Genomic DNA, 13,829 nt, shown 5'->3' on the forward strand with positions numbered 1-13,829 from the left:
AATAGTATGGCGTGACGGGGTTGAAAACAAACTGGAGGACGTGTATAAATATTGCAATTTCATATATAATTAATGTATTTTTATATATACATGTATATTTTAGTTAAAGTAGACCAACATAATGATTATATTAGCAGCAACATTTTGGTATTAATTGCACTTTTTATTTGTTTGATATTCAGTGAAAATGTAATGATGGTTAGTGAGGACATGCAAACATGCTTGTTGTCTACTACTTAGGCAATTCATTATCTTTAAAAAAAAAAAAAAAAAAAAAAAAAAAAACCATTGTGTTGCATTATAATGCTAAGGCACCTGGTTCTATTAATTGACAGCGTTAAAATGCATTTTGTGATTTCCTTCAATTGAAAATCTTTGAAGTATGTTTGGGGGACTTGAAGGGCACCCAATTCAGAGAATCACCCGAATGAGTTATTTGCTCTTCTTGGTGTTAAGATGACAATAATTCTGTTAACATTAGGATCTACAATGGTACATTTCAATTTAAAAAACAAACCGCTGACTCAGTTCCTAATTGTTATTATACTGGTTTTACCATTTGGTTGTGTGCTCATTGGTTCAGTCTTTCTTATTTTATGGCTGATGCTTGTGTGTGTATGTGTGTGTGTGTGTGTGTGTGTGTGTGTGTGTGTGTATGAGTGTTTGTGTGCTTGTGTGCATATGTGTTGTATAATATACACAGAAATACATAGCCTATATAATATGAAAGCTATTGACCACAAAATGGTTAATAATAGTGATGTTATAATTTTATGACGTCAGCAAAGACATTAAGCATATAAAGTTCTTTCAAAAAGACTACTGTTGCAGTAATATGGAACAGAGATCGCAATACTGTGGTTTACCTACACTGTAAATGATTTCTGTTGTTTTCACAGTATTATTGCTGTATTTTCAGTGAAAGTTTACTGTAGAAACAGTTTACAGTAAGTTGCTGTCAATTTTATAGCTTTTACATTATTTTTGCTGTATTTCCAGCTTTGTCACCGTATAACTATTTACAGTAAAGTTGCTGTCAATTTATGCTTTTCTTTGGTGGGGGGGAAGAAAATGTACAGTAATTCTTATACTCCTGTTAAATTGATGACAGTAATATTCCAACAGACAAGCCCGACAGAGGACATTTTTTGGTTTATTGAGGTTATTTCATCTTAGGAATTTTATAATACATCGTTTCATAAGGTAACCCATAGATTATGGCATTTAGTATAGTTAAAAAAAGTTTAAATTTGCTTGGGTGTTTTTTTCTTCTTTTTTTCTTTATGGTTGCCAGATTTAGTCACAAACCCAACTAATCTCAAAGGTTATTATAGACAAAATTTTTTGGATGGGAGATGTAGTCCCATCCAATGATCAATAATATAGGCAATGTAAAATAGATAAAAATCGATTTCCATGATTTATTATTATTATTATTATTATTTTGCTTTCTATTTACACACTTAATTACATAAAGAGCAAATCGCACGGGATATACACCTGGCAACCAATCATCTAACCGTCAGCTGTCACACTCGAATTTTCCATTTCATCCTGACTGAGTGTCTGAGACTTCGAGGACGGAGCACGCAGAACCAGCAAGAACTAGCCAGGTAAGATGTAAAATTGTATTCAAAATCTTAAAAATTTGTATTTCTAAATGTTTCACCACTACAAATGTGAAGATATATCCGTTTTACCATTAACTGTTAAGTATCCTAATCGGTGGTGAGTTTGATATAAAGGTAACGTTAATGTTAAGGTAACGTTAATTAGCTTTTTAACACGAACATTCTAACGTTAGCCAGTTAGCCAAATACTAGTTATCACAAGGTTTGATGTTAATGTCAGTTATTATTTTCAAGTTTGGAACAAAGTAATCGAAATGTTCTTGTTTCTGAACACTTGTGTGTAACTTAGGCTAGCTAACTTACACCGTGTGCGTGTTGCCTGTCGCGATCGAGGCCTCATACAACAATATGTTAACATATAGCTGCTAACGTTATAACATAGGCCTAACCCTACCGGTAAGTTATGTTATACACGAATTGAACGGACAACCACAGTGTTATTAGTCATATTATACATTTTATAACGTTAGTACGCGATGCACACTTAAAGTGAATACACAGGCAGTGAAAGTCCCGCCGAATGAATTCCCGCGTCTCGGCATCCACAAGTCCTTCAGAACGGCACAAATTGACATTTTAAATATCAGATTTTTTATTAGCTCTTTAAATCAATTAAAAAGTCTAACCTTTTCTAATTTTTAAGATCACATTAAATACAAAATGTTGCTAAAAATACTCCTTTCTAATGTAAATGTATGTAATATGTATGTAAGATTCAAATTCTATTGAACTCAAAGATCATAGAGACATGAAATCAGCTGTAAAACAATTATATTCTTAAAATGCTCATGCTAGCCACCTTTTTACGTAATAAATGAAATGCACGGATTGAATAATTAATATGAGCATTCAATGATTTCATTTACAAAAAATATATGTTAACTTTTTTGATATTTTTAAGTTGCAATTTAGTTGTTAGCTTGTAATTTTTTATCTTTGAAATTTGTTTTTGCTCTGCTTAGAAGGAAAGGTGGTCATCCAGTCAGTTAACCCTCAGGATGACTTCACATCTGCCATCTATCAAGCTTGGAATTCATCCAGAGGTAACTGGTGGTGAATCCATAAAAAAATCATACTGTTTGGCATCAGCAGATCATGTTGAGTACTGGAAAAGTGAACACTTTATCCAGTGTGACCAACTTATGACTGATTTTCATGCAAGATTTTGCAAATGCTATAATTGGATGTCCCTATCTACAGTGAAGTACTATGGTCATTCAAACCCATGCTAGCGTTAGAAGTTTATTTTTATGTTCCAAAGCTGAGATGTAGCAAACACTGTTTGTGTTAAAGGGATACTCCACTTTAAAATGAAAATTCAGTCATCATTTACTCACCCTCATGTTGTTTCAAACCTGTATGAATTTCTCTCTTCTGCTGAACAGAAAGGAAGATATTTAGAAGAATGTCAGTAACCAGACAGTTGATGGACTCCAATGACTTCCATAGTAGTAAAAAAAAAAAAAATACTATGGAAGTCAATGGGACCAGAAACTGTCTGGTTACTGACATTCTTCTAAATATCTTCCTTTCTGTTCAGCAGAAGAGAGAAATTCATACAGGTTTGAAACAACATGAGGGTGAGTAAATGATGACTGAATTTTCATATTAAAGTGGAGTATCCGTTTAAACTTGGCTTTTTTAGCAAATGGCTTTTTCAGTATATTTAAAAATATTCTATTTACAGGTTTTTGGTGAGGATAAATCCAGAGAACACAAAATGCAGAGCCAAATTTCAGCAGAGCCATAACAGTGGCAGGATGGTGCAACGTAAAAGCAGGGCCCTGAATCCACATGTTGCCAACTTCATCAAGGAATTCCCCAATTATGACTGGCAGAATTATTAGAGTTAGGTAAGACTTTTAAGTACTTATTCAGTAAAGAGAAAAGATTAGTCAGTGTAATTAAGGTATCAACAAACAAAAGTCTAATTTCAATATTTCATTTGCTTTTAATGGGAAATACCAGCATTACATTTAATCAGGAGCATTTTTACCTTAATTGTATCAATCAGGGTCATTCAGAAAGAAGATTCATTGTGAAAGTAATCTCTCTGTGTATGTCTATGCAGTGTTGAATATGTTTTTCATTTCTTTCATTGTGTACAGTTGTTCGAGATTTCAGCGTGCTGAGGATGAGTTTTGCTCCTACATTAAAAACAGAGGTAAGTCATTTTCAGTTATTGAATAATGCACTAAAATTCATAAAAGTAATCTCTCTGTGTACGTCTATGCAGTGTTGAATATGTTTTTCATTTCTTTCAGCGTGTACAGTTGTTCGAGATTGCAGCGTGCTGAGGATGAGTTTCGCTCTTTGCTTGGCCCCGCCAAGTCTGGAGTGTTTCTAGTTTAATGAATTAAATTTTAATAAAGAATTTTAAACTGACTTCTGTGTGTTGTCATAATTGACATAACATCTAATAATCAGTAATATAACTGTGTGAATTTTTTTTGCATACACGCCTTTAGCTTTCATTCTTTTAAGCGTGTAACAGATTGTAGTTGGTTATATGTTGTGTGTATATAAAAATACCATAATCAATTATACTGCATAGTAACTTTACAGTATTTTAAAATACAGTGCAAAAACAAGCACTGTAATTAATTTTACAGCATAAAAATGCTGTAAGTTATTATACAGTATGCTGTTAACTATTGTATTTTAAAATACAGTGCAAAAACAAGAACTGTAATTAATTTTACAGTATAAATATACTGTAAGTTATTATACGGTATGCTGTGAAGTACTGTTGTCAGATTTACAGTAATTTTACCGTGGAATAAAATACTGAAGCTTGCTGGATATTTGTTGCCAGTAAGTTACTGTTGATTTTACGTTAAATTTTTTACAGTGTAGATATAATTGATCACCTGATTATTCTGGTATATGCATGGTATTTGTCTAAAACATGCTAATGTCATGGTATTTTAAATGCTTTTGTGTACTTAAACTATTCTGTTTGAAAATGTCTAATAAAGACCTTCATCGCTGGCTTGGATTGTAATGGATTGTAGTAGGTAAATATTCCACCTACAGTATCCCGTTAATGTACCGAGTGTGAACCTGTTACAAACGATTCAGCTCGTGAGTGAGCAATCCAAATGATTCAGACCGCAACAGCATCCGAAAGAGTTCATTCTGATATTCAATAGAACCGACTCAAAAGAGTCATTCATTAGCGAATCGTCATCGCTAACTTAGTTCTGATAACAAACATGCGTCAGAAAATACACGACAATACTGACAAAATATTGTAGATGACTGTGTTTCCCAGTCAGTATACAATAATATTGATCGTCAAAAAAGGATATTTCCGTAATATTTTACCAGGGTACAGCAGTATTTTTCTGAGGCGCGCTCAACAGTCCAGAGTTCAGTTAGACGTGATTGACAGCGACACGTTCAAGTCCCGCCCATTTTGCTGAAACAGGAAATATGATTGGTTAGGAAACCGCCGCGCGGTTAAAATGAAGGTTCTGATTGGTTTTAAAGTATAGTATAAAACTGGTCGTGCGTGCGTGCCTTCGGTTCTGATATGCGTTGTAAACTAAACTCACTGAAAATGCTGTTTCAAAACTCATCTCTTCCAAGCTGTTCGACCTTGGTTGCATTCTATGATTACTTATTATAAGTGGACATACGACTCAATGGTAAATATGTCTGGGGAATCACTCGATCAGCATCAAAACAAAGTGAAAGCAAACAAATAGAATTCAACTTCACTGTCAGTGCTGTTAAATGAAACGATCATACTGTAGGTAAATATGCTTCAGAATTTTGGATATATGGTAAGATTACATTTTAAATTCACAGATTAACGGTGGCTTTACTCTCCAGTTGGAAAAATGAAACTAAACACGACAGAACCAAAATGGCTCTTCACACTGATCCTTGCACTTCACATCACATCTATACATGTTGAAGGTAATGTACAATGTCAAGCAAATACTGAACTATACTGTTCTGATGCATGCATTACTGTCTTTTTACTTAAAACAACAGTATAATTAGTCTTGTACATAATGTTTTTAAAAATATTATCATATTTGTTGTAGTTTACGTTCAATAACTAAAAATAAATCTGACCACTGTAGTGGACACCATGCATTTGGGGATTTAATGTAAGTCAATAGAAATTTGTAAGCAAATATTTTATTAAAAAAAATAAAATAAACATAATGTTATTGCCATGCATTAGAGTGTTAAACCAAAAATGTTTTACATGAGCAATTATATCAGAGCGAGTCAGGACACTGTATACATGGATTTCTCGGCGACGTCATCACTGCATGCGCACGCAACCAGGAGGCAGAAAAGACCCGCGGCCTTCGTACCAGAGTAACGTTAAGGGTTTAGGGTAGGCTAGTAGCATAGTGGTGGTGTTGTCGCTAAGTCAAAATGCTAATTATCATGTTAGACTAAGTTAGTAATGTAACAGCCAATGTTAGCAGTGCAGAATCTATAGAGCCCGAATTTGCTTTTATATAAGTTAACCTTGTTTACGTTACTTTACGACCTGCAACATTTCATGACTTCACACATATAACGTGGCGATAATATTAAAAAACTTACTCTCAGCAATGGTGAGATCTTGCCGGATCCCTACGCAATACATGACGATCTTTGGATTGTGGATGACAAGTGGCCAGCAATTGTATGGCCTGATATATATAATTATTTTATTCGAAATCCATGTATACACTACTGTTCAAAAGTTTGGGGTTGGTAAGATTTTTATGTTTTTGAAAGCAGTCTCTTGTGCTAAAAAATTCTGTAAAACAGGAATATTATGAAATATTATTGGAACATACATTTTAAAATGCATTCAAAAAGAAAACGTGTAATTTATTAAAGCTGAATTTTCAGCATCATTACTCCAGTCTTCAGTGTCACATGATCCTTCACAAATCATTCTAATATGATGATTTGATGCTCAAGAAACATTTCTGATAATTATCAATGTTGAAAACAGTTGTGCTGCTTATTTTTGTGACATATTTTATTTAGGATTCTTTGATGAATAGAAAATTCAAAAGAACAGCATTTATTTGAATGTTTTCTTGTAGTATACTACACACTTGGTATACTAAATGTCAAATTTGCGATCTAAATAGCTGTTTGAAAAAATAAACATGTATTTTTTTCACTGTTCATAACTGGTTGAGCAGTTAAACTCTAGTATGTGCTCATGACAGCACATAATCCATCGTCAAATCTTTGATTTACAGTAAGTAACGTTATATGTGTGAAGTCATGAAATGTTGCAGGTCGTAAAGTAACGTAAACAAGGTTAACTTATATAAAAGCAAATTCGGGCGATGCTGCACTGCTAACATTGACTAATACATTACTAACTTAGTCTAACATTATAATTCATACATGCATCACAGTATGTCCGGATTTTGATTCGTAAACAGTTGGACTTTTTACATAATGTTATAAATATGAAACACAAACAAACAGATCCAACTCTGAAATTGCAGTTTATTATTGAGTCAACAAAAAATTACAAACAATGCGAAATCTACGTTAATTACAATGTTATTTTATTCTTTTATTACAGAACTCGGCATAACAGATAGCGGTTTTTTGCCTCCTGGATGCGCGCGCATCCGGTATTGTTTGTATACAAGAAACCCGTGTATATAGTTCACTTTTAATTCAAATAATATTTTCTGATATTTTTATCTTTAACTTTCTCTTCAGCTTCTCATGATGATGATGATGATGAAGTGAGGATCCTGATAGTGGGAATGCGAGGCGACTCCAGATTCAGCGCTTCAGATATTCTGTCAGGAAGGAAAGATGGTGGACAGGAGGACAGAGAGATTGTAAAGACTCCAGTAATTACAGACGAGGGTCGTAGAATGATGCTGGTCACTGGACCAAACCTCTGTGAGGACGACACAGCGAGACAGAGCTTCACAACAGCGCTGTTTCTCTCGTCTCCTGGACCTCACGCCGTTTTAATGCTCCTGAATCTGGAAGATCAAGAATCAGAAGAGTGTGATGTTGTGAAACGAGTCCAGGAGCTGCTGGGAGCAGAAGTTCTTCAGTACTGCATTGTTCTTCTGCACCAAAATCACCAGGAGCGTTTGACAGGAGCGTCCAGAGGGATCGCTGGAGAAATGATCAACGCATGTGGAGGCAGATTTCACATGATCAGAGACTCTGAACCCAAACCTGCTCAAACAGCAGCTCTCGTAGCGGAAATAGACAAGCTAGTTCGGCTCAATGCTCACCGATTTTACTCCGTATTGACACAAACGTTAAAAACAGAAGAGACAAGACAGCTCTTGTCTGTAAAATATGACACTTTAGGAGGAGCGGCTGGAATCATAGGATGGATTTCCGTTGTTTCATTTACCGCTCTTGTTGTTTACACTGAAGGAAATGATAAAATGTTGATTTTTGGGGCAAAATTTGCAGCGCTTGAATTGTTTATGGTCTATCTAAGACATGTTCTGAGTCCAGATGTTGCTATACCGCTAAATTTGGCCTTGATAACATCAATTGCAACTATATTTACAAGAGACAGCAGAGAAATAGAAGATTTTAATTTTAGCAGAAGTAGCAGTGATCCAAACTCCAGAAATATCATAGGGGATTTGATAGCAAATATTTTCATTCTCCTAATACTTATTTGCACAGCAATTATATCTGTACCATTTGTTCTGGGTTCATCTCTGGTCTTTGGGACAATCATCAGCGTCAGGTCGTGGTCAGATGTGCTCATCGCGTGTCACGCGGCTCCTGGAGTCACAGCCGGGGCTTATGCATTCATATTTCACAATAAAAAGATTAGTCGTGAATCTCCAGACTTTGTGCTCGGGTCATTTCTGTGTTGTATCATCGGGGCGACACTTTCAATGGGGTTTGTGACTGTGTTTGCTCTACTTGGTGTGAAGATGACAATAATGCTGCTAATATCAGGGCTTACAATGGCATATTGGGATTTAAAGCCTGAAACTCTAGGAAAAGTGATCGCTTTAACAGTTCTTACACTGTTTTTTTCATGTGGTTGTGTGCTCATTGGTTCAGTCTTTCTTATTTTAGGGCTGATGATGAGTTTTCTCAAAGTACTTCTTGAAAGCTTAGTCAGTTCTTACTTGTTTTATGCAGCATTACTGTTAATAGTAACTTGTAGAAGGCAGACTGCATCAGTTCAAGTCACAAACAGTGACTAAGTTTTAATTGTTGCTAAAGCTCTTGATCAAAACATCTATTAAACATCTGAAAACATTGCTTTGTATTATGTGTTTTTAATAAAATGTCTAGTTTACATTTTAGCAACTAATAAGCTTAAGATTTTCTTTTATATAAATAAGCTTTAAAATATTTGATATAATATTTGAATATTGAGCCTTTGAAATCACTAGGAGTACAAGTTTTTTAAGTTTGTTGTGGAATTATACAAACTATCTACTATAGTGCATTTATATATTCAGATATTTTCTTTCAAACAGTCCTCTCATATTCCTTCTTGCTGAGTTAATGCATTTAAATCCTTCATATTTTTTCAAAATATCTCTAGATCTTCAGCAGTGAACTGAAATAAGCTGAATTATGTTTCACCATCTCGATTGGCTGTTCTCTTTAAACATCACACCTTCATGTGAACATGATCCAGAGTTAGTCACAAATTTGGAATATCAAACATGGAATTGACAGAATGTTTGAGATGTGCAGAACCGATCACCCTTTTGCCCATAAAAAACCTGTCATACTGGTTTAGTGTCTAGTCAAACATTTACATTATTGTCGAGTACAAGATTCTTAGCAAAGCAAAAGACAGAACAGTACGTCTCGGTTACATTTGTAACCCTCGTTCCCTGAGTAGGGAACAGAGACGTTACGTCAGTGACGACGGTTTTCCTCATTTAAGAATACACATATGACCCGGGAGGGGGCTGCATATGGAGTATCACTGGGGTGTCCAGCCGCAGGTGGAATATTTCAACCCCAGGGGTGGCAAGGTGGCTTGCCAAGGGAAAGGCTGACCGGGGAGGCTGACCTGAGGAGAATATCGCACGTATCCCGTCCGTGGAGAGGAATGGTGAGCAAGCAAAGACACCTGAGCAGAATCTAGTACCGGCTGGTTGAAGCGAGTACATGAGAAGAAACTGGCTCCACTCGGAGATTGTAAAATCTCGCGAATGTGTTAGGTGTCGCCCAGCCTGCAGCTCTGCAGATGTCTGTTAGCGAGGCGCCATGCACTAGAGCACAAGAGGAGGCCACACTCCGGGTGGAGTGGGCCTTCACACCAAGGGGGAATGGTCGACCTTGCTGCTGGTATGCCAAAGCAATGGTGTCCACTATCCAGTGAGACAACCTTTGCTTGGAGAGAGCCTTTCCCTTCAGCTTCCCACCATAACAGACAAAGAGCTGGTCTGAGGTCCTGAAACACTGCGTTCTGTCTACGTAAGTACGGAGGGCGCGTACTGGACAGAGCAGTGCCAAGGCTGGGTCTGCCTCCTCCAAAGGCAGTGCTTGCAGGTTCACCACCTGATCTCGAAAGGGAGTGGTGGGAACCTTGGACACATATCCAGGCCGGGGTCTCAGGATCACGTGAGAGTTAGCCGGCCCGAATTCCAGGCACGCTTCGTCAAACAAATATGCCTGCAGGTTCCCTACCCTCTTGATGGAGGCCAATGCAACCAGGAGCGCTGTCTTAATTGACAGGAACTTAAGCTCCACTGATTGCAGAGGCTCAAAGGGAGCACTCTGCAGGGCAGTTAACACAACTGAGAGGTCCCAAGAGGGTATGAGAGGAGGGCGAGGAGGATTCAGTCTCCTCGCTCCTCTCAGGAACCTGATGATCAGGTCGTGCTTTCCCAGAGACTTACCTTCAAGTGCATCGTGATGTGCGGTAATGGCAGCAACATACACTTTCAGGGTGGAGGGAGACAGCCTTCGCTCCAACTCTTCTTGCAGGAAGGAAAGCACGACACTGATCGGGCATTTCGTGGGGTCTTCACAATGGGAAGAACACCAGTTGACGAAGAGGTTCCACTTCAACGCATAGGCATGTCTTATGGACGATGCTCTAGCGGAAGTGATGGTAGCCACCACCGTTGGTGGTAGGGTACTCAAATCTGCCTCGTCCCGTCCAGGAGCCACACATGGAGGTTTCAAAGATCGGGACGAGGGTGCCACAGGGTGCCCCGTCCCTGAGAAAGAAGGTCCTTCCTCAGGGGTATTGGCCAGGGAGGTGCTGTCGCGAGGAGCACAAGTTCGGAGAACCAGGTCCGGGTGGGCCAGTGTGGCGCAACCAAAATGACCTGCTCCTCGTCCTCCCTGATCTTGCACAGGGCCTGTGCAAGAAGGCTCATTGGGGGAAACGCATACTCGCGGAGGCCCCGCGGCCAGCTGTACGCCAGTGCATCCGTGCTGAGCGTGCCCTCGGTCAGGGAATAAAACAGGTCGCAATGGGACGAGTCGTGAGAGACAAACAGGTCTACCTGTGCGTCCCTGAACTGATCCCAAATCAGCTGAACCGTCTGGGGATGGAGTCTCCATTCTCCAGGGAGAGGCTGAAACCGTGAGAGCTTGTCGGCTGCACAGTTCAGGTCTCCTGGAATGTAAATGGCTCAAAGCGACCTCAGATGCTTCTGACTCCATATTAGGAGGTGGCGGGCGAGTTGCGACATTCAGCGGGAGCATAGACCACCTTGTCGGTTGATGTACGCTACTGTCGCGGTATTGTCTGATCGGACTAGTACGTGCTGGTTCTTGAGCAACGTATGGAAGCGGTGCAGAGCCAGACCTACTGCCAGCAACTCGAGGCAATTGACACGCGTGAACTAAATCGCGTAGCCAAGCCTGATGGTTCTCGCGACCCAGTGGGACAGTCTGGGAAGCTCTAGCCAGGCTCCCAAGAACTGTACCAGCGGGGTCATGCGAACCCCAGACATACCCTCGGTGGTGCAGCGAGGCGGAATGACCGGCCCGGACGTGGGCGGCGTAGCGACCCGGTGTGGGGGCACGGTCATTAGCCGCATCCTGCCAGAGGAGGCCAGGGAAGGACCAGCGTTCCACGGGGGCGTGCTCTGGCAGGGGTCTGGCGACAGAGGGGGACAAGAGTGGCGAGGCACGTGAGCGGCGCGCACTGTCGTCCGAGAACTCTGTGTGCTCAGAGATGGGTGTGTCAGTTCTTTCTTTGACCAAATTAGGGTGCTGCTCGTCATGGGAAAACCACTGCTGTTCCCCACCGGGGGAAGGAGTGGCCCTGCTAAAATCTCCCGGGGCGGGAGAGGGCTGTGGCGCTTTCCTGCGGCTTCCTCCACGACGCGGCTCGGGTGAAGGCTGCTGCTGGGGCCATGCGGGAGCCGCTGGAGGGCGCCCTCGGCGGCGAGCAGACTGAGGATTCTGTGCCGACGGCTGGGTGGAGGCACACCCAAAAACCAATCGTCCAGCCGCAAGCGCACAGGGCCGGGTGGCGGGGACCACTCGTGCCCAATGGCTGCAGCTGTCCGGGAAAGCATGGCCGTCAGCTCGGGATCAGACTCGGGCAATGCTGGCATGCCCAAAGGCGGCAGAACAGCCGAATCGTCATCTCCCGAGGACTCCTGCCCACCTTGTGATGCAGCAATCGACATTGTATCGTTCTCTGGAGCGCCAAAAGAGATCCGCAGCACGCCGAAAGATGATGCCGTGGGCTCCGTTGGGACGCTCTCGGGTTGCATTGCTTGAGAGGGGGGTGTGGAGCGTGGAAGAGTCTGCGCTTTGTTCCACACCGTCACCCTCAGGTCACCCTGGCCACCAGCCGAAGTACCAGCTCTCGTGGAGGAGGTAGATCGGGGTGTGGATGAGGGGACTCTCCCTCGAACGGGATCATTGAGTCTTGACTGAAGCAATGCGATGGTCATGTTCCCGCAATGGGAACATGACTCATCCACAAACGCTGCCTTAGCGTGGTCAATGCCCAGACACGCAAGACAGCGATTGTGCCCATCAGAGTCGGATACAACGCAACCGCAACCAGAAGTGCACGGGCGAGGCATCTTTAAAAAGACGTGCCACATGCGAGCTCTTTTGTGAGAGGATAAAGACTCCGCAGAGTGTTGAAGCAACCAGGGAGATGAACACACAAACACTGGCAGATCACTGCACAGATCAGCAGGGAATGTGCACTTGCTGGAACTCGCTGTCACACCAACACCTGGAGAGAAGCTCGTCTCGAAGAGTGAAGAGAAGATCTCAGATTTGGCTTGTGGAGTGAAGTGAATACTTGGCTCCGAAGCGAAAACATATCTGCATGTTGCCGGCGTATTTCCTTATATACCCACGAGGTGGGGCGGAGTTACGCTATGCAAATTCCGCAGACCCATGGCATTTCTTTGCCATTGGCTCGTTTTATATACTCGAAGGTGATAGGCTTTCTAAGCGAAACCCCATTCGTCGTCACTGACGTAACTCGTAGTGACCACGAAAGGGAACTACAATTACAGTGTTTCTAAATAAACTGACTGTAAGTAAAAAATATGACAAATGTCTTGCCATTTCCAGTTTCGTTGATCTGGGTAATCCGAGTTACAGATGTTCAAAGTTACATTTGGTTACATGTATTCTTTAGGCTGTACAATTAAATGAATAAAACCCAAGTTGCTTTTTACACTGATTTTGGCATTTCACATCATGTCTGTACAGGCAGAAGGTTATGTACCTTCTCTTTAATGTTTCAAATTTTTTTAATAAATAGTATATCTATAATAACCCACGACTGTCTTCATTTGCTCACTCTAATGTCATTCCCAAACCTAATTGACTTTCCTTCTTTTGAATAAGAATATTGGTCTTGTTTTCCTGTATAAATTTCAAAATTCAAAAGCATAATAAAAGCAAAATTCAATACAATAAGACTTGTTTTCAAAGAGCATACCTTTATTACCCCATTTTTACTTCTTTGCATTTGCATTCCTTCTTTCACTTCCAGCTTCTCAAGAGGATAAAGATGAGGATCCTGATAGTGGGAATGCAAAGCACAACTACCGTTCAAAGTCAAATTTTACTTAAATCATTCTATATTTGTACCGAATAACACATGATACTAAGAGAACACATATGTGAGTTGTTGATCACAAAAAAAATCTTATCTTAGAAAACAACATTAATCTTAAAAGTGTTTCAACTGTCCCGGCTCTCCCCTACTTATTATGAGTGGTCCAGGATATGACTCAGTGCTAAATATGCCTGGGG

The 13,829-nt window shown here is 40.3% G+C and overlaps 1 protein-coding gene and 1 long non-coding RNA gene across 11 annotated transcripts in view; both read left to right on the top strand.

Annotated features, from left to right (window-relative positions):
• The window catches only part of LOC309491220 (GTPase IMAP family member 7), a 54,654-nt gene that overhangs the window by 11,573 nt on the left and 29,252 nt on the right, over nt 1-13,829 (top strand). For 3 of the 9 annotated variants that reach the window (XM_082160686.1, XM_082160683.1, XM_082160687.1), the window contains one exon: nt 7,338-8,873. The exons of 2 other annotated variants lie outside the window; for them this stretch is intronic. In XM_082160686.1, the coding sequence (XP_082016812.1) occupies nt 7,338-8,818 (1,481 nt within the window). In that variant the 3' untranslated portion in view covers nt 8,819-8,873. Of the gene's footprint in view, nt 1-5,251; nt 5,386-5,468; nt 5,568-7,337; nt 8,874-13,829 lie in introns of those variants that run through there. 4 more of the 9 variants (XM_082160685.1, XM_082160679.1, XM_082160684.1 and 1 more) reach the window with 3 other exon arrangements.
• LOC309491285 lies at nt 860-4,016 on the top strand. Of its 2 annotated transcripts, XR_014202983.1 has the most exons (5): nt 860-1,613; nt 2,594-2,674; nt 3,319-3,484; nt 3,740-3,795; nt 3,896-4,016. It is a non-coding gene; the product is annotated as an uncharacterized lncRNA (long non-coding RNA). The 2 variants fall into 2 exon arrangements; XR_014202984.1 differs by having other exon boundaries at nt 3,319-3,479; nt 3,740-4,016.

Source organism: Leuciscus leuciscus, assembly GCF_965113295.1.
Source record: "Leuciscus leuciscus genome assembly, chromosome: 25".
Taxonomy (NCBI): Eukaryota; Metazoa; Chordata; class Actinopteri; order Cypriniformes; family Leuciscidae; genus Leuciscus; species Leuciscus leuciscus.